Source organism: Taurulus bubalis, assembly GCF_910589615.1.
Source record: "Taurulus bubalis genome assembly, chromosome: 1".
Taxonomy (NCBI): Eukaryota; Metazoa; Chordata; class Actinopteri; order Perciformes; family Cottidae; genus Taurulus; species Taurulus bubalis.
In genome coordinates, this window is record NC_136589.1 from 39645789 (window position 1) to 39666724 (window position 20936).

Sequence of the window (20936 nt, forward strand, 5' to 3'; positions counted from 1 at the left end):
TATCATGCCATCCCTTAATATTTAAGTAAAAAAATAAAATAATTATAGGAAATTTATGTAATGTGCTTCAGACAACTGCATTCAAATGTATGTGACATAAGAGAAATCTGTAGTTTTAAAGATAAGAAGTATTATAAATGAACCTAGTGACATGACATTAAATATGTCAGATGTTCTTTTACTGTTTTCTGTCAATAAAAGAACCTTTGGGAGTATTTGTTTATGAGATAAATACGGACAGGCTGAAAGCCCTGCTGCACATCACAAGAGCGCCATCTACTGACGGGAAGGAAACTCCCATTTATCAGCCACACAAAACACATATGTAAAAAAAAAATCCGAATTTAGAGACCTTGTTCTTGGTTCAAAACTTACTGAGCGTGATGAGTCCCGTGACCTCAGTATTTACGTTTGAAGTGAAATTATATAAATCCTTATGGAGCGTTTGATGGTGAAACTGCTGCAGAAGCTACTTATAGTAACATTAGTTAAATTTCTCTGTCAAAATAAAATGGGTATACATGGGTGTACATGGCAGATCTTAATCGTTTATATGCAAAATGTATATTGTATATCAAAGAAAATATTTGTCAAGATTTATGTACAGAAAAAAACATATAAGGGTTATATAATGTGCTGTTATCTTTAAAAAGGATATAATGATTACTTTATTATCATATTTATCATCAAATTCATCACATCAACAATTCAGTAATGTAACTCCAGATCAAGAATAACTTAATATTGTATTTTGTGAGATCAGATATATTCATAGAGAAACTATTTCATGTTGACACCATCATAACCACATTGATCTCACATTAAAGTTGATATATATATATATATATATATATATATATATATATATATATTTCCCCTCCATAATGTGTTTTTATCTATATATTTTTCTTCCTATACATTATTTTAAGCTATGTTGATGTGGGGGAAACCGATTAATACAAAATAAGCAAAAGTCGGGTGCCAGTGTTAACCACTAGACCAGCGTGCTAGCTGATAATGTAAAGGGAAATAGGTATATTTATCTTTTGTTTTATTGGTTAAATGTTTTTATTGATCGCTTGAGTAAGTGTTTTCTTTACCACTGCCACTAGATGGCGCCAGATCCCACCTTTAGGCCTGTCGTCACGACGTCATATTTCCTGCGACATTTTCTTCCCAAGACGTCATTTTTCGGAGACCCCGCTCGGTGCTTGCTGCTTTGGTGGGTGTTTTGGAGAAAGGTAACATCATGGCGTCGGGAACAGGGGAGCCGTCCACCGGACACGATGCAGAATTGGACGAATTATTGGACAGTGAGTGTTTGACATTGAGTTCTTTACAGCGACCCGTCCTCTCCTCACTCGAGTCCGGGACGAAGACCCCGTCCTCCTCCTAGCGTGTGTGCTGCGCGGTGGGACCTCCCGGTCTGGGGTCCTTGATTTCGACCAAAGTAGCTGCATTTATCAATGATAGTCAGGCCAGTGGGTGATATTATGATCCAAAACAATCAAATAAAACTGTGCGCGTGCACGTGGACGTGTGATAAAGCACTTGTATGTCGGGTAACTCCGCGAGCAGTGACCGACATCAGCCGGGGTCATTCCTGCAACACCTGATTAAATGACGTGCTTTAAAATGTGTCCTGTATTTAAAACACATGTCGTGAATATATATATATATATATATATATATATATATATATATATATATATATATATATATATAATAATAATAATAATAATAATAATAATAATAATAATAATGCAGATACTGTAATGTGTGATTGACTCCTGGAGAAAACTGCAGGTGTTTTTTATTTGAACGGTTCGAGGGTTTTGCTTGTAAACTTGAAAAGTGAGGCGTGTTTGTTTGCGTGTAATTTATGTACTAAAGTGTTTGTTTTGAGATGCATGGCTTTAACATAGGGAATGGCTTATGATTAGTTTGTTTTATTTTTGATTCACTCTGGCTGATGTTTGCACATGCTTTCTTATTTAAAGTGCAATTTAGTCCATTTCCAAATTGTATTCATGTTATTTCTAAGGAAGTCCAACATATTAGTAAAATTACAGAAAAAAAATATTTGTATTTAATTTATGAGTACCCCTCTCCCCCAACCAAAAACTAGAGTGAAAAATATTTACATTTAATTGTTTATAGAACACATTATGTTAATAATTGTAAGCCTGTGTTTACATTCTCAGTCATAAATATTAGCTAATGGTGGAGTAGTCGGCTATATTTAGTATATCATTATTTCCAGTAATGTGTATTAAATACAGTAATGTGCTACTAAATTACAGTATTATAGTTAAACACATTTAGAGTACCTTACTGTAAACCACAGTTGCAGTACCGCTGTGATAGTAGTGTGTGTCTGCCGTCAGCCTCTCTCTGCTCACCTTTGTGCGCGTGTTGCGTCACTTTCTGGTCAAATGTTCAGTTCGCAGTTTATTTTGTACATTTAGCTAAAATGAATATTGTCTAGACAACAGACCTGCAACAAATCTGTCCTTTTATGAAAGCTGTAATGTTCAGTTTGTGTTGAAACTGTGTGAATTTATTGATTCATTTTAGAGAATGTAGTTTATGGTGCTGATTAATTATAATGCATAATTAACGTTTTACCTATGTATAATGTTTAACTAATAACACTGTAACTCTGAGGATCACCTACATTTTAGTAAAACACAGTAACGTTCCAACAGCTCCACAAACAAAGCTTACAAGTTATTGCAGGACTATTCTTAATTTTAGATAATTTCACCTAATAAACTTGAACTGACTGTACATTTCATGCCACTCTTTTTGCTTCATGAAAAGTTCAAATATCAGTATATCCTCATTTTCATACCAGTTAACATATTACATCCAACTCAGAGCTGTAGTACTTAATTCATAATATTAAAGATGAGAGTTGTGTTTTTATCGCTGTAAAAGAGCTTGAAACACTTTGGATCGTTACAAAGAAGACTCATTATATGCAGCATTACAAGATAAAAAGTTTGTGTTACACAGTAAATATTTTAGGAATTCACTGCACAAGCTGTTTGGATATTTATGTTTTATGCCTTTTCTGCAGCTTGGGCTTAAATGGGTAAAGGGATAAGTATATATTGGCTGAATTCTAACATGTGTGTTTAACTACTTGTTTAATCATCTTTAAAAGGCCTCTGGCATGGTTCTAACGTTGTGTTTTTCTTTAAGGTGCGCTGGATGACTTTGACAAGACACCGGCCCCTGCAGCCCCTGAACCTGCAGCTGCTTCCTCCTCAGCCAACAGCGGCGCAGAGAAGGTCTGTTGGTAATTATTTTTGTTACGATGGAGTGGTTTTATGATTCACATCTTGTTAAACTCTGAAAGATACAGATATTTGTTTGCCTCTGTTGTTATTAGTCCACAACTTGCCCAGGTGCTCTTTCTCCGTTTTATAACTTGCTGACCTTTGCTGCTGCTAAGTGTTATATTCAGCTGGTTGGCGATTGCGCAAGCTGGAAAGTTTACAAAGTTCAGTCCCCACCCAACAAAAAAATACGTTCTCAGTTGCAACAACAGTTTTTGGACCAGAAGCTGTGGCCAAGCTTCCAAAGCTGGAACTCAAATTGTCTATAAAATGTTTAAAAAATTGCCTAAAAGAAAGTGTTATTGCTGTTTTGTAAGAGTTTTTTATTTATTAGTGTTCATGTCTTTCTTGTTTTAGCTGTTTCACTCATGGGGACTTGTAGAATTACCATTGCCTAGGAAATACCACAGGTGTATAATTCAACATCCCTGAACAAACGCAAGCCATGCTTACTTTCACGCTCACACATGCGCACACATGCCTCCACAGACTGGACATAATGACATTATTTCTCTTTCTTTCTTTTGTTGTCTATCTTATGCATATTTCATTTTATGTTTGTAATTTTGTAACATTTTAAGGTGGAGGCTTCAAATAAGCCCAGTTGGCTTTTTGTCTCTTCCAGCACTGTGATATTCATTTATCTCTGTTATGATTTTTATTTTATTGTTTGCATTGTGCAAAAAATAATAAATAAATAGTAGATACTGATCATGACGGTCAAGAGCTAATTTGTCTGAAAAAGAACAAAAAAAGCGATGCAAAAAAACGTTAGCACTCACAGATTCCTCAGAAGTGTGAAGAAGGAGCTTGACATGCGTTTTATTTGCCTGTGTAGCCGCCTCTGCTTGAAGACAGCAAACTCTTTGAGACTCTCTTTGAGGGCGACATGGCGTCCCAAGCCAGGGAGGAGTGGGAGAAGGCCATGACGGAGCTGGCCCACGAGGAGCCAGAATTACTGCAGCACTTCCATAAACTGTCAGAGGCCGCAGGCAAAGTTGGTACGGGCTACAATTTGAGTATTTGTGGTTTTGGATACGTTCTTCTGCGTACTGTTTTATTCGGTAGCCTAAATGTTGCGTTTCTTCTGTACAGGCACTGACACGGCCTCCCAGCAGGAATTCACTTGCTGTCTTAAAGACACCCTGCGTGGCCTGGCCAAGAATGCAGATAACCTGCAGGTGGGTAAATCAGAATACATCAATTATGAAACTGTTAAGAGACGATGCAAACATGGAACAGTTTACCGACTATTGTTATTGTTCTCTTGCAGTCCTCAGGACTAGCTGGAGACGACCTTGTCAAGGCTCTAGAGGGCCTGGGATTGGAGGATGGTGGCGAAGGAGGAGGTGGAGAAGGAGGAGGAGGCGGCGGTGATGACGGAAACATCCTCCCCATCATGCAGTCCATCATGCAGAATCTCCTCTCCAAGGAAGTGCTTTATCCGTCTCTCAAAGAGATCACAGCTAAGGTGTGCATTTTGTTTCACCCTCACCATAGTGCGTAGTTCCTTTTCCGGAGAGTCACTCATGAATGTCCCTCCACCTCACAGTACCCAGAATGGTTGGAAGCCAACAAGCCGAGCCTTAGCCCAGAGGACTACCAGCGCTATGAGCAGCAGGCCCAAATCATGGGGGAGATCTGTAAGAACTTTGAGATCGAGGAGCAGGGGGCTGGAGATAAAGAAGCCGCGTTCGAGAGCATCATGGACCTGATGCAAAAGGTAGCCGCGCTCCGCATTTCTGACCTCTAGGTTGCTGAAATGTTAATTGTCCTTGAACGGAATCAATATATTTTCTAGGTTTGTCCCAAGGTTTTTTGTGTCGTGCTTGTTTAGAATTTGGATTGTGAGTCATTATGAATTAGCTACTACCGCAAGTGTAAACTGTCATTACATTGGCAGTGGGGCGGCATTGCTTACAAACAAGTCGTGTTGTTTATTTTTAATTTAAATGGTTTATTTGGTTAAGAATGAAACTCATCACAGATTATGATGCTTTTTTCTTGCAGCTTCAGGACCTGGGCCAGCCACCCAAAGAGCTAGCAGGCGACGCGGTAAGTTTCAGCGGTGCATGTTCCAAGCCAAGGAAGGTCTATTTTATTGTGAGCTTTATTAGTTATTGGGGGAGAAAAAAACTCTTCATCTTCGTTTATAACTTTCATGTTGCCATACTTGATGTCCCATTTTATAAAAGCAATAGCTAACTTCAGTCCACTTTTTCTTGCCGAACTACCCTTAGCATGTAATATAATCACAACATTCCTGAGCTGTTGCTTAAAGAAATTGCAATAGTGGTATTTATTTTAATTTGTTTACAAGTTCAGGAAATATGATTCATGAACTGCTTACGGATTAAACAACAAGGTGGGGATTTCTATTTTCAGCTAATGAAATGAATGAAATACTTTACAAACAAAGGTGCTTCATCATATTGATGCAAAAAGTATACATTATAGGAATAGCATTAATGATGAGGAAAAGTATCCTGAAATAGTCATTTTCACCCAACCCTGACTCCGACATGACGGCATTCTTCCCCACTAGCCTCCAGGCTTCAACTTTGACATGGAGTCCCTGAATCTCCCAGGAGGCCCCGGGGCCGGGCCGGCAGAGCAGTGCTCCGTCATGTGATGGTAGCGGTGCGGCCCTTCAGAAGCACCGGAGCCACTACTCTGTGTGCGTCAGCGACAGGCAGGGAGTGAAGGAGTGTGAGGCGACGGTCAAGCAGGAGTGTGACCAGACTGTTCGACACTGCTCTCCGTCAAGTGGAAGGTGTGTGGATGCAGAAAACAACAACAACAACAACAAGAGGAGGAGGAGGCACGAAAACCAACAGGAACCACACACACACACTCACACACACTCTCTCCTGTCGAAAATCACTGAACGCACAGCTGAGAACATTTCAACAGCTCTAGATTAGTTGGTCAGCGGTTGCCGCAGCTCCTTCACGGTTTAGTTTTAACAGCATTTCTTTAACAAAGAAAATATACTTCTTCATGTTGTTTTTACCAAACTGTTTAGCCTCATGGTAAAATCTATCAAGCCACCTCACGGGTATTAACAGTGCCTTTTGAAAAATTACATTAAGTTATTATTTTTAGGTCTTTTAGATTGTCCTCTCATTCAGCTAAGCACTCAAGAATATAGTTTTTAAAGAGGTGTGAATTCTGCAATATCGTCCCATTTTTACACCCAAGTAAGTGATCATTCTTTGGTACTTCATTTAACACACACCTATGTTTTTGTACAGGCTGTAGAGGATGTAACTTAACGAGTTAATTACTTATTAATATGTAAGGAAACTGAAAGATAAAGGTAATGTACATTTGTTAATTATTTAAATGATTAAAAATACTAGAGGGGTTTGAACACCTCATGAGAAGTTTCCACCGCTAATTTAACAAGACCCCGCCCCCTGTGTGTTGTCACCCTAATCCCTTGTATTAATTTGAAATTGAGATGATGATTCCTGTATGCCTTTGCTGTGGTGAGTGTAGAGTTGCTGTGCAAAGTGCTGCCCTTGTGATTCCCAGTGTTTTTAATGTGCAGAGTGATGTTTCTTTGCTATGGGCTCCCCTGCTAGGACAGAAAAAACACTTGAGGGATATTCAGGAGTGTTTACCACCATGTACTTTTGTCCTGCACATCATGTTCTTTCCAGAGTTGTCGCACGAGGAGAGAAACGTATCCGTCATTCATACAGATGAACTGTTGGGTGAAACATCCACGGCCTGTTGGCTGTGCTTGGTGGGTTTGTTTACTCCAGCGGCCACTTTTTCCACCTGTGTACGAATTGTGCCTCATGACCGTAGAGAGAGGACTAGAAGTCACACGACCATCAGCTCATCAATAACTATAATAAAGGGGTACTGTGAAAGGATTCAGTCAGCCATGCAGTGAAAAGATAACAGATTTACACTAAACACGGCTGAGGGGAGGCTGCTGTGGAGGCCCACGTAAGGGGGGTGCAATCTATTCAACTCTCAGGGCCGATGCAAACATCCCCACAACACCGTGTAAAAAATTCAAAAAAATAAATAAAAAAGCATCATGTTATTTGACAATGTCTTGCTTTGTAAATATATTAAATAAAATAATGGTATAATGCAAATCTTTTTTTTGATCTTGTGGATTATTAGTCATTTCTTTTACATAAGTAGCAGCAGCAAGTGATTTAATATAGTATTTATTTTCAGATATTGTCCAGTTTTGTGGATTATACTTTGCTATTGTATGTGTTTATTAGACAACTAATTGCATTGCAGATTAAGACTTTCTATTCAAAAGCTTTTTTCATTTTATTTGCTATAAATTAAACAATCCAATAGTCATAACGGTTCAAGTTTATTTGTCGTTTGAACTGTCAGAATTACAGTTAAAATAGCCACATCAAGACAAAATCATAAACATCTGTGTGTGAGTGCATGAAATATGTGAGTATGTTAAAAATAAGTGCATTGGCAGAGTAAAAACATATATACAAAGATATATCTGCATACATACATACAGTATTTATATGCAAATGTAGAATTGTAGCAATACAAATGATGTATGGTGACATGGTTTGTGTTCATTACTATTGGTTGAAAGCTGATATTTAGAATGATTTTGGATCCAGGGATTTACTGATTAATAGTGGGTTTAAGCTCCTAGAAAATTTTGACTCAAGGCCCACTTATTAGCTTTTAGTTTTGGAGCTTTCAGTTGAGTTTTTCATTTTTCGTCAGCTGGAGAAATCGACCATGTATTTTCGTACTAGAAATAGACCACTTAGAGTAGCCGTTATGAACGAGTCAACGGGGTTTTGAACAATCACTTCCGCTCTGTGTTACAGTTCTATCTTCTGCCGCCGTGGAACTTCCGGCGTCAACATTTTTTTCCCATCAAAACTTTATTGTTCAAAACCGGAAAACAAAACGTGCGACGTGTCAGGAAACGGGAGGATCGGCTGAACGATCGAAGGCGATCAGGCCGACCGAGTTCACCTGTCCGGAGTATTTGAGTTGTTTCTATTGTTCGCGGGGGAGTTGTACGTCTTACCGAAGCGTTAACATCGCGACGTGTGTCACTGTCAAAAGGGACGATGCTAACTAAATTTGAAACAAAGTCGGCCCGCGTCAAAGGTGAGTTTGTCAGCTGCAGTTAGCTGAGGAGCTAGTGTTAGCTAGTTGACGTTATCCGGCTCTGTTATGTATAATTTTAAATATCCGTTATGTAAATGAATGAATTGCTTGTTTCAATATGCGTGTGTATCACAACTTCATGTGATTTATGTCACGTGTCTTTAGCTATCTAACGTCAACTAGCTTAACTAACTAGCTAGCTTTTAATATGTAGCTAAGCTTTCCTTGCTAATAAATATATATATGTAAGCTGGCCTCCCATCAGCTGAGGTTTTAATCATATATATGTTTTAATTGACATTATGCGACCGTTGATCAGCTGTTTTACATTCCAGGCCTTAGCTTTCATCCGAAGAGGCCATGGGTTCTTGCGAGTTTGCACAACGGCGTCATCCAGCTGTGGGACTATCGGATGTGCACACTTATTGACAAGTTTGACGAGCATGATGGTGAGATAGGCAGTGACGTGGCCGGTGTAGTGCATCATCAGATCATTAAGTAGATATGGGATTTAATTGATGTGTGTTTCGGCCCCAGGTCCCGTCAGAGGAATTGATTTCCACAAACAGCAGCCTCTGTTTGTGTCTGGAGGAGATGATTACAAAATCAAGGTGAGACTGCTTTTGCACTAATGTGTTGCCACGTAGAAATGACGTGAAGCTTCTTTTTTTTTCATAATTTCTTTTAAATTCAAATAGTTACATTAGATGTGTATTGCTATTTTGCATAGTGCAGTTATGACTTGTGGATGAAGCATCTCTCATATTCGTATTCCATATAATTTTTAGATTGCATCAATATGTTATATTTGTACATGTTGAGTAAATATTCCTATTTGTTCAGGTGTGGAACTACAAACTGAGACGCTGCCTCTTCACTCTCCTTGGACACCTTGACTACATCAGAACTACCTTCTTCCACCATGTAAGTTGTTCTGATGCCGTTAAATATATCTGCTTCTCATCCATTTCATCACTGAGGTACAGAGTGACATGATTTAATTAACCCAAGCATTTGCATTACTGTAGGATTACCCCTGGATTCTGAGCGCCTCAGATGACCAGACTATTCGCATCTGGAACTGGCAGTCAAGGACCTGCGTCTGGTAAGACACGCGTTAAAGTTTTTTAAAGTGTAAAAGCGTTGCAATTATTATTGTTTTTACACCTGTGTTTCTAATTCTCAATCCATCCCCTTTTCTCCCCTCGTCCACAGTGTGCTGACCGGCCACAATCACTATGTGATGTGCGCCCAGTTCCACCCATCCGAGGACCTGGTGGTGTCGGCCAGTCTGGACCAGACCGTGCGTGTGTGGGATATTTCCGGTGAGCGCCTGGGGACGGCTGACCAGAGGACAGCGGGCTGGGTTGAGGAAGGGGTGGAAGGGTAGAGTGGTATGCAGGATGAGGAAGAAGCAGGAACAGGATGAATTAAAGTTCTGGTCCATCTCTTCTTCCTCTCTTACTTGTAGAGGACAAATCTCTATGGGCTGTTTGCAGAAACACCTCTCCTTTCAGGAAAAAGTCAGACAGGGAAATGGATGTATTGTCAGAACCAATTTATAGTGTGCTATTTCTGAATGAAACACTCACTGTAAGGTGTTATCAATGAAGAAAGGGTTTACAGGTCAGAGACTAAAATGTAATGACAAATGTGGTAGAAAAGGACCAAATAGGAAATGGGAGGTGTTTCTGTGTTTCTGCATGCTCTTAAAATCTATTATTGTTGATTGTATTTCTTGCTTTCTGTTTCTTCTCACTAACTAATAACCATTAATTGACTCGCATCTTCTATCACTTTCTTACCTGTGAACATGCGTATGATGTGACCTTTACCTGTCTCCTGTCCCGGGAATACATTGGCTTTCACATTTTCTAGCAAACGGCATGGTTGCATTCATGCATACAGCTTCTATGAGCTCCTACATCATAGCAGGGTGAAGAAATTGCATGCTTGACTCAACATGCTACATGCACGGCATCCATTTAAAGAAAGACTAACTTTGCACACTTTAATTATAGGAAGTCCATCCTGCTTTCGATGCTGTTATTTTTGCATTGGTATAAAATGCGTCAAGTAAAACTACCATACTACTAACTAGTTTGAAAGCGTATATTTTATAAACCTAAACTTTCTCACTACTGATTTTGAAGTGGTTTTATACTCCCTGGCATGACATTTGCACGGCTAGCTCTACTACTCAAAATATAATATGAAATATAAAACAGCGTTTATATTTCTTGCAGGAAAAGTCACCATATTGTTCCCAACTTAATTCCTAACCCACGACTGTGGCATGTCTCATTCTATTAACGCTGCATGTTACAGTGCAGAAACAAGCACGAGCCTTTCAGAAAACAAACAACTCCTAATATTTCCTACATCCAGCGCCCCATCAGAGCACGTCTTTTACAACGGCAGGCATCACCAGCCACCCACCCACCCCCATCCACATCCAAATCTGTGCACTCCCTGTGACCTCCTTATCCCATGCTCTCCCTGGAAACATCCACACCTGCACATGAGTTCCCAGAGCCATCTCCTTCCCCTCTGTGTCATCTCTCCGGTGCTGTTGAACTCTCCGTCCACCACGTCGCTTTAATCGGCAGGAATCATGAACGCAAGCTGTGTTTTCTCAATTTTTTTTTCCTGATGTCTTTTGAGTCTGGGAGCTAATCGTTATCTTTCACTGCAAATCAAGCCAATCATGTAATTGTGGTTTTCTTCTGTGTGCGTGTGTGATTCATTAACCAAATCAACTTTATTATTATTATTATTAGAACCGTGATTGTTTCCAGACTCAAGATGGCAGGGACTGAGAGAGCAAAGGTTGTGTTGGTGTTTTTTAACCGTGTGTGTGTGTGTGTGTGTGTTCAAGAGTCCAACAGTTCTTCCTTCTATTTATAATTCAGCTCTGTTACCTCTCCTCTCTATTATATTGCTTAATATTTAATTATATTAGTAGTTTCTCCTTTTGTTCTTCTCTCTCTTCCCCCCGCACCCCCCTTCTGTATTTTGGTGTTGCCTTGTTTAACATGAATATGGCTCCTTCCTTGCACGCGATGCCCTGAATGTTGGTTCCAGGTCTGAGGAAGAAGAACCTGTCTCCAGGCGCCGTGGAGACGGATGTGCGCGGCATCTCTGGCGTCGACTTGTTCGGCGCGTCGGATGCTGTCGTCAAGCACGTCCTTGAGGTGAGCGGGGAGGTTTACATGTATGATTCAGTCTGAAGTGGTCGTCATTTTGAGGGAATCAACCTTTAACTTCGACAGGTGAGCAACAGCTATTGTTCACCTGGCCACGGGGTCGTGCTCACTGGAAGCTCCTTTTAAGAAATAATTTGTGTCCCTCAGTGATTAATGTTTCCTTTCCACTGAAAGCCAAAGATATTTCGCAAATAGTCACTGTCTTCAAAGTTACTGTCAGAAAATTCTAAATGATTTAGTTTAGTAAATGAAGGCAGTTGTCTAATTTGTGTCACGTTCCTCTGTGTGTTTTTGAGTTATTGATCCTCTGGGTCAAGAAATGTCTATATAATAACATTGCCCAGGTTGGGTTTTAACATTGGTAACAGTGGTGCGTCATCATATGTAGGTAATGAAATGTTTAGATGCAACCAGATGCACTCAAATTTTATTTAGTTGTAATTTGACTTTTTTTTTTTTTTTTTTTTTAGAGAAAGTCTTGAGTCCTCAGCCAAAGCGCTGGCACGGCTGTTGAATCTCCGTTTAGATTTGTGGGACTTGACTGTGTTTCTGTGTGTAGGGTCACGACCGCGGCGTCAACTGGGCTGCCTTCCACCCCACCATGCCTCTCATTGTGTCTGGAGCCGACGACAGGCAGGTCAAGATCTGGAGAATGAACGGTATGTGTGTATTGAGTCAAACTCCTTCTTATTTTTTTATTTTGTATTTAAACTGCTGATTTAATTTTTACCCGCCCCCACAATAGTGTTAACATTTCTTTTCCCCCTCCCCACCCTATGCCCAGAATCCAAGGCGTGGGAGCTGGACACGTGCCGCGGTCACTACAACAACGTGTCCTGTGCCGTCTTCCACCCGCGCCAGGAGCTCATCCTGTCCAACTCTGAGGACAAGAGCATCCGCGTGTGGGATATGTCCAAGAGGACCGGAGTGCAGACCTTCCGCCGGGACCACGATCGCTTCTGGGTGCTGGGGGCTCACCCGAACCTCAACCTGTTCGCTGCCGGTAGGTGGTGCCTCTGCTCTGCATCTGTACACATTTAATCAAATTTAAGTATTCTTCAAAATATGCAGCTCGTGATTTTGGTGTCTGTCATTCACATCCCACGTTTTGGTTTCTGCTATACATCAAAGGGCATTTAATTTCTCTGCTTTATTACCATTTCATAAAAACGCTCTAACACTTGGGTGTGTAGCTTTGTTTATGTGCTTATTACACTAAAAGTCGGTCTGTGTGTCCTTCAGGTCATGACAGCGGCATGATTGTGTTCAAGCTGGAGCGCGAGCGTCCGGCATACGCCGTGCACGGCAACATGCTGTACTACGTCAAGGACCGCTTCCTCCGCCAGCTGGACTTCAACAGCAGCAAGGACACCGCTGTCATGCAGCTGCGCAGGTCGGTCATTTAGAGGTTCTGCATGCAGACCAACCTCAATTATGACTGACGTCTGAATTGAGTTGAAGCGTTTGGATGCAAGTGAGTGTAACGTGCCGTTTTGTGTGTGTGTTCTGGTTCTAGTGGTTCTAAGTTCCCGGTGTTCAGCATGTCTTACAACCCTGCTGAGAACGCTGTCCTGCTCTGCACCGTAAGAATCTTTCCATTCAAAAAATAAAACCCAAATGGTAATCCCTCACTGGTAACTAGAGTTATAATGTTTTCCATATGTTTCTTACAATGCTCTTTACCTTCTGCAGAGGGCGACCAACTTGGAGAACAGTACCTATGACCTGTACTCTATTCCCAAGGAGAGCGACTCTCAGAACCCTGATGGTACAGAAACAACAGTTTTTTTTTTTTTACTCACACTTTGCTTTCACTTCATCACTGGAAGGTGTTGAATGGATGCCAACAAATTGGATCCCTTTTTTTTCAATGTACTGTTTTTCTCTTTCTCAGCACCGGAGGGGAAGAGGTCCTCTGGTCTGACGGCAGTCTGGGTGGCGAGGAACAGGTTCGCCGTCTTGGACCGCATGCACTCTGTAAGTCCATTTGCAGGTCAAGAAAGAAATGAAGAGTAATAACTTAATATGGATTTCATCTTGAAAAGTTGGGAAGTTCTTAGTAAATGATTGAAAGGCAGAGATGAGGACATTAAACTTGAGCTTTGACTTTTTCCATTTAAAGATTAGATTTATATTTGACTGGTTTGTACAGGCTGCAGTCGCTAATCAGTGGATGTAAGTTTGCAAACTCTATATTTTTAGTGTATAGTATTTATTTAAATCACATGGTTAAATTCATAATGTGTATTAATATCATGCTAATTTTAGGCTTTTACTCGGTAAAAGTGAAATTGGTCAACCAAAGTTTGAAGCCATCATTCAATCCGATATAGTTAATTGCTCATTAATATTATAGAAATATTCGGGTTTTTTTTTACTTTTTAAACCAGTATATTTCCCATTGTAAAACATTTTTTACTAAAATATGTTTAATTCTTTATATCTGCGCTCTCTGTATCTTTCTGACTTTTTGTTTTTGTCTATCTGACTTCGTATCGTCTCATCTAATTACACTTCTCTCTCCTTCTGCAGCTGCTGATCAAGAACCTGAAGAATGAAATAGTGAAGAAAGTTCAGGTGCCGAGCTGCGAGGAAATCTTCTACGCCGGGACGGGCTCGCTGCTGCTGCGCGACGCCGACGGCGTCACGCTGTTCGACGTGCAGCAGAAACGCTCTCTGGCCACCGTTAAGATCGCCAAGGTCAAGTACGTGGTGTGGAGCGCCGACACCAGCCACGTGGCTCTGCTGGCCAAACACGGTGGGTAGATGAAGGATACTTATCACAGAGTCGAAATGTCTTATTCTGTCCCCTAACTCGGTTTGTGCTGCTGAGGCTCTAATTCAAACCATGCTTATCATGAGGCTGGTAAAATAAACGTAGTCCACTTTACCAAAGTAATGCATGTTTGACATATTTGCGTAACTCGCACATCTGCACAACTTTCTCTTTTTGCATCAAAAGAGGATGCGGTGTTGTGAAGGACCCATGTGTAAATGTTGGTAAAAGCACCATTTATTAGTTTGTGAAAGTAAAGTGAATTAATTTGACTTGAATGTGATGCTGTCATTGGTTCAAAGAAGACGGCGAATGTGAAGATGCTCTTCACCGCCAAAAGTTCGAGCTCGTTTCTCCAACGAAACAAAGTCATTCTAAATCTTCTTTGCTCTCTCTCTTTTCCGTCACTCAGCCATCATGATCTGCAACCGCAAGCTGGAGAGTCTTTGCAACATTCACGAGAACATCAGGGTGAAGAGTGGAGCCTGGGACGAGAGCGGAGTCTTCATCTACACCACCTCCAACCACATCAAATACGCCCTCATCTCTGGGTATGTGCTGCTTAGTGCGGCGGTAGTTGATCCAAGTCTGTTATCGGACAACTCTATTCAGGCCACAACGGCGGATCCTAACTCTCAAGAGTTTAGTTTAACTCTTAAAAAGCAAACTAGATATTCTGAACAGCATGCGATCTTGCTGAGATGTCGGAGTAATTACCGGAAGTGTAGACGAATGAAGGGCACACATTTCTCGTTCAGTGTCTTCACTGACCGGATTTCAAAGATGAAAGCAGTTTATAGTGTAAAGCCAAGGAGGCTGCAGGTTGCTTTGCACTATAAAAAACTGCATGTAAATGCATAGACAACTTGTTTTAAGACTGTTCTTCAGTGTGTTTTTATTTGGAAGGACAAACAAAAATAAAGTTTGCAGTGTCTTCCCCAAACAAGGAAACTTGTAACATTTTAGATTTATAGTTTTTTACAGTTAGAAAAGCAGAATGCCACACGCATCAACTGGTGAAACCCCCTCACATGCTCCATGTTCACGTTTCATTGTGTTTCCCTGTAGCGATCATGGCATCATCAGGACGTTGGACCTGCCCATCTATGTGACCCGTGTGAGAGGAAACAGTGTGTACTGCCTGGACCGGGAGTGCAGGCCGCGCGTCCTCACCATCGACCCCACAGAGTACCGCTTCAAACTGGCCCTGGTCAACCGCAAATATGACGAGGTGAGTCAATTATTAAAGTACACTGTACCGGCTTCCTTGCAATATTTTACTTAATGTGTAACAATGTAGGAAGGTATTGTGTATTATTATAATGACTCTGCATCTTTAATCGTCCATTTCATAGACATTTCTACCTCATAAACCTTGCACTGACGATCATTTGCTTCTGGTTCAAGACATAATTCCCCTTATCGTTGTCCCTCCAGGTGCTCCACATGGTGCGTAATGCCAAGCTGGTGGGCCAGTCCATCATCGCCTACCTGCAGAAGAAGGGCTACCCTGAGGTGGCGCTGCACTTTGTCAAAGATGAGAAGACACGCTTTAGTCTGGCTCTGGAGTGTGGAAACATCGAGGTGAGCGTCTGCTGGACAAACTGTATAAATAGGACTTTTTTTTAAAATATGCTTTTGCAAGTTTTCAGCCCAAATTAATGTAATAACAATTTGGGAAACTGATTGAGCTCTAGCTTCAATTCTCCCTCTGCTGTTTGGATAATCGTTTTGCATGATACTCTCGTTCAAGTACACTTCTTACAAATAAATCTGTCTCTCCATAATTCAGGTGGCTCTGGAGGCAGCGAAGGCCCTGGATGACCGCAGCTGCTGGGAGCGTCTGGGTGAAGCGGCTCTGCTGCAGGGTCACCACCAGGTCGTGGAAATGTGCTACCAGAGGACCAAGAACTTTGACAAGCTCACCTTCCTCTACCTCATCACCGGCAATCTGGCCAAGCTGCGCAAAATGATGAAGATCGGTGAGCGATGGAGACTCTCAAAGATCCGGGGATTCGGTTGGAGGTTTGTGTGTCTTGTTCTGTCGGTGAACTTATATCCAACACTCTTGGTTTGCAGCTGAGATCAGGAAGGACATGAGCGGTCACTACCAGGCTGCTCTCTACCTGGGAGATGTCAGCGAGAGGGTCCGCATCCTCAAGAACTGTGGACAGAGTGAGTTTAAGTGTCTCCGTCATCGCGTATTCATTCATATTCTTTCATTTTTTCTCTTTCTACTGTTCTTTTACAGTAGAATTATGAGCTCATCCTGTTACCTGCATACATCAGCCATTAATTGTCTTTTTTTTTTTTTTGGTTCAATGTTACAAATATGAACCAACTCATGTATTTAATTTGAATAGCAATCACACAATGACCTACTCATCTTAATTTCCACTTTACCAAATCAGTGTTGTTGTTTCTTTGTATTATTGTTGACGATGGAACAAGAAGCCAACGAGTGTTTGTGTATATTTCCAGAGTCTCTGGCTTACCTCACTGCAGCCACTCATGGGCTGGATGAAGAGGCTGAGGCACTGAAGGAGACCTTTGACCCAGAAAAAGAGACGGTGTGTTTTTAGAAAACATTCTCTGGAGCTTTTATACACACAACAAGGACCACCATAACTTTGCAGTGTGAAACAGAAGCAGTGCTCTCAATCTTTCTTTTGTCTGTGTAGCACAAATGCATAATCTCAATTAAATAATGATGTGACTTTTGTCTTGCAGGTGCCAGAGGTTGATCCCAATGCACAGCTGCTGCAGCCTTCTCCACCCATCAACCCTCTGGACACCAACTGGCCTCTGCTCACTGTGTCAAAGGGCTTCTTTGAGGGAGCCATTGCGGCTAAGGGTGAGTCGTAAATCTACAAAGGTCCAGTTGTTTAAAGTCAGAAAAGGAAATAAATTACTTTGTTGTGGTTGCTGGTTTTGCCAGAGTGAGAACCGTGTTTTTCTGTTGTAGGGAAAGCGGGTCAGATGGCTGCCGACCCGGACATGGAAGCCCCAGGAGGCGAGGGCTGGGGAGACGATGCCGAGCTTCAGCTGGATGAAGGTAACTTCAGTGTAGTGGATTGGTCCACATAATCAGTACTGCACTTTTTTTTTATTTTTTTTTTTTATTATAAATAAACATTTCTTTGTCTCTCAGATGGTTTCATGGATGCCCAGGATGGATCAGGGGAAGAAGGGGGGATAAAAGAGGAGGGAGGAGGCTGGGAGGTGGAGGAAGATCTGGACCTTCCTCCAGAGCTGGTAAGAGAATTCCCACCACTAATAACACAGAGTTTACACCCAACACAAGAACAGTTTTGAACAGTGGCGAGTTTTCTTTTCTTCTCTGCTCTGTCTAATGTTGAAATCTTTAATTCCAATGTCTTTCTCCAATCCATCAGGACCTGCCGCCCGGTGCAGGTGGAGGATCAGAAGACGGCTTCTTCGTCCCACCGACCAAGGGCATGAGTCCCACACAGTTGTGGTGCAACAACTCCCAGCTGCCAGTGGACCACATCCTGGCTGGCTCTTACGAAACTGCAATGAGAGTATGTACAACGATTCATATTGTTTGCAGGTTTCTAGCTAAATGTGTGTTTTGTAATTTTTTTGCCTGAGGCGTGGCCAAGCACAGAAGGGATGACAGTGTTGAAATGATAATTCACGCATTATACCGGCATTCATGGTTCAACTTGTGTACCCCAGTTGCTCCACGACCAGGTCGGAGTCGTGAGCTTCGAGCCCTACAAGTCGCTGTTCATGCAGACGCTGTCCAGAGGCCGCACCTGTTACCTGGGGCTGCCTTCCCTGCCCTGCCTGCGCAGCCAACCCCAGAGGAACTGGAAGGTACAGCTGAAATGTTTTTTTGTCACCTCTCTATAAGAATCACAATGTGTTCCTCAAGGTGCGTCAGTGGAGACGAATGGATGTGGATTTGCATTTATTCAAATGATGAATTTAAACGTGCTCTGTTCCTGCTTTCCTGTTTCTAATGAAAGTGAATGTAACTAAGCAAGTATTGTTATTTATTTAGGACTGTGGCGCAAAGCAAGGGTTGCCCGCTGTGGGCCTGCGCCTCTCCGACCTCATCGCCCGCCTGCAGCAGTGCTACCAGCTGACTACATCCGGGCGGTTCGAGGAAGCTGTTGAGCGCTTCAGAGTCATCCTGCTGTCGGTTCCTCTGCTGGTGGTGGATAACAAGCAGGAGATTGCAGAGGTGAGCCACAAACCGGCTGTGAATTGCAATCAAAACTCCAATCCAGCACAAATTATGGCAGTTTGTTTTTCAACCACTATATATATATATATATATATATATATATATATATATATATATATATATATATATATATATATATATATATATATATATATATATATATATATATATATATATAAAAAATTGAATGTGTGATTGGAATCTGTGTGTTTTTTGTTTGTTTTTCAGGCTCAGCAGCTGATCACAATATGCAGAGAGTACATTGTGGGTCTCACCATGGAGACGGAGAGGAAGAAGTTGCCTAAAGACACCTTGGATCAGCAGAAGAGGCTGTGTGAGGTAAATATCTGTGGCTTGCTGACGTCCCCTTCATTGGAATAAGCTGCTGTTATAGACCGAACCATCTAACGTGTGTGTGTGTGTCTGTCTGTTTTCCCTACAGATGGCCGCTTATTTCACCCACTGTAATCTCCAGCCAGTCCACATGGTGCTGGTGTTGCGCACAGCTCTGAACCTCTTCTTCAAGCTGCGTAACTTCAAGACGGCCGCTAGTTTCGCTCGACGCCTGCTCGAGCTGGGGCCGAAGCCAGATGTTGCACAGCAGGTTTGTTGTGCGACATCCACTGCTTCGTTCTGTGTTTTCAGCTTTACGTAGAAAGCTGCACAGATGATGTGTTTTTGGAGGCAAAATCTAAAGTTACCGCTGGTTCCCTCGACAAAAAGCCAGTGGGATTTTTTTTCCATTGGCTCTTGGATTGCTGCAGAAAAAAAGCTCTGTAGCAAACACATTAACTGACAACAAAATCTCTTCAGCTTGTGTTAACCACAGACCTTATGTCAGGCATCTAGAAAAACACATTTAAAAAAAACTGTTGACTTTGAAACGTGGGACCCGGTGGTGCAAAAATGTTGACTCATTTCGGGGTTTTAGTTTCTGCAGCACTCTTCTGAAAGTACTGAACTGCTTTCTCATGTCTTGCCATCACGTTAAATGTCTTCCCGCCATTCAGACCCGCAAGATCTTGGCAGCCTGTGAGAAGACCCTGACAGACGCCCACCAGTTGAACTACGACCCCCACAATCCATTCGACCTGTGCGGCGCCTCTTTCGTCCCTCTGTACCGCGGACGTCCTGTTGAGAAGTGCCCTCTGTCCGGAGCCTGCTACTGCCCTATGTACAAAGGACAGATCTGCAGGGTCACACAGGTACAGCTCCATCAACCTGAACAGCTCAAAGCAAATTTTCGAGACCATCCGAGTCACTAAAGTGTGGAGAGAAAATATTTGCAATAGTAGTGACAGTTGCTGAAGTTAAGAGTTAATTAACTTCATTATTCATGTAGAATAGTCAAATGTATGTGAAGTTGTGTGTCACAAATTGACATACAAATATACACATTTGTAGATCTTGTGATTTTAGATTTGTCTCTAGTTTTGAGAGTTTCTCTGTCTATTGGAGTCAAGTAAAAGATAAAAACTAAGTGTAAAAGTGTCACTAGAAACGAAGATTAGTGAGTGATTATCTTTTTCATTATTTCCCCACTGTAACCTTTAATTTCCCCTTTTCTAGGCGACAGAGATCGGTAAGGATGTGATCGGTCTGCGTGTGAGTCCACTTCAGTTCCGTTAAGAGGAGGTGGAGAAGACAAGAAAAAGACAAATGCATCCACACTTACTCTGGAGAAATAATACAACTATTAACACGAGGAATGAAAGCGGAGATCTATATATATAAATATATATATATATATATATATATATATATATATATATATATATATATATATATATATATATATATATATATATATATATATATATATATATATATATATATATATATATATATATACGTTTGCTCACAGTGATGTTAAAACTCTTGAATCCTTTTAACTATCTTATTCCATGCGCCTCCTATCCTACAAAAAGCTACTTCTTTGTAAGAGCTGCTTTGTCATCTCCGTGCTGTGGCTTCATTAGAGCTGTAAACTGTCTAACTGTTGTCTCTTTTCTGACTTTTATCTGATGAATAATGCAGTTAGCAGCACTGCTCTGTGTATCTGGGCAAACAATAAAAAAATGGCTGTTCATGAAAGGAAATGGTGTTCACGCGGTGTGTTTTTAAAGATAAATATTTATCTTTTCCAGTGACTCAAAGGTCCTTGATAGCTAGCTGGCTATCAAACCCTAGTTGGGTTAACTTTAAAGTGAGATCAATGTGGTTATGATGGTGTCAACATTACATTGTCTATATTCTTTTAATTATTTATA

General features: G+C 41.2%; 2 protein-coding genes across 2 annotated transcripts; both read left to right on the forward strand.

The window, feature by feature from the left end:
* The first annotated feature begins 1234 nt into the window (after positions 1-1234).
* pex19 (peroxisomal biogenesis factor 19) lies at positions 1235-7450 on the forward strand. Its single transcript, XM_079226159.1, has 8 exons — positions 1235-1313; positions 3208-3296; positions 4183-4345; positions 4440-4525; positions 4618-4815; positions 4897-5067; positions 5355-5399; positions 5890-7450. Exons 1-8 carry the CDS (start codon positions 1250-1252, stop codon positions 5974-5976), a joined length of 903 nt encoding a protein of 300 aa, XP_079082285.1. The 5' UTR covers positions 1235-1249; the 3' UTR covers positions 5977-7450.
* A 922-nt stretch (positions 7451-8372) lies between these two features.
* On the forward strand, positions 8373-20392 carry copa (COPI coat complex subunit alpha). Its single transcript, XM_079230985.1, has 30 exons — positions 8373-8471; positions 8807-8920; positions 9009-9082; positions 9315-9395; positions 9500-9576; positions 9687-9796; positions 11556-11665; positions 12237-12336; positions 12462-12680; positions 12920-13070; positions 13194-13260; positions 13370-13445; positions 13572-13654; positions 14210-14435; positions 14866-15004; positions 15522-15684; positions 15891-16037; positions 16246-16435; positions 16533-16628; positions 16935-17023; positions 17184-17307; positions 17419-17508; positions 17605-17708; positions 17849-17995; positions 18153-18293; positions 18481-18663; positions 18895-19005; positions 19109-19270; positions 19677-19871; positions 20236-20392. The coding sequence occupies exons 1-30, from the start codon at positions 8432-8434 to the stop codon at positions 20293-20295; spliced, it is 3669 nt and encodes a 1222-aa protein (XP_079087111.1). The 5' UTR covers positions 8373-8431; the 3' UTR covers positions 20296-20392.
* The last annotated feature ends 544 nt before the right edge of the window (positions 20393-20936 follow it).

Bases quoted from the DNA above. Each gene is read 5' to 3' on its own strand.
- pex19 (XM_079226159.1), top strand. From the start codon at position 1,250: ATGGCGTCGGGAACAGGGGAGCCGTCCACCGGACACGATGCAGAATTG. The intron at 5,068-5,354 runs GTAGCCGCGCTC...TTTTTCTTGCAG, and splicing joins TCATGGACCTGATGCAAAAG to CTTCAGGACCTGGGCCAGCC. The intron at 5,400-5,889 runs GTAAGTTTCAGC...CTTCCCCACTAG, and splicing joins AAGAGCTAGCAGGCGACGCG to CCTCCAGGCTTCAACTTTGA.
- copa (XM_079230985.1), top strand. From the start codon at position 8,432: ATGCTAACTAAATTTGAAACAAAGTCGGCCCGCGTCAAAG. The intron at 15,005-15,521 runs GTATGTGCTGCT...GTTTCCCTGTAG, and splicing joins AAATACGCCCTCATCTCTGG to CGATCATGGCATCATCAGGA. The intron at 17,996-18,152 runs GTATGTACAACG...TGTGTACCCCAG, and splicing joins CTTACGAAACTGCAATGAGA to TTGCTCCACGACCAGGTCGG.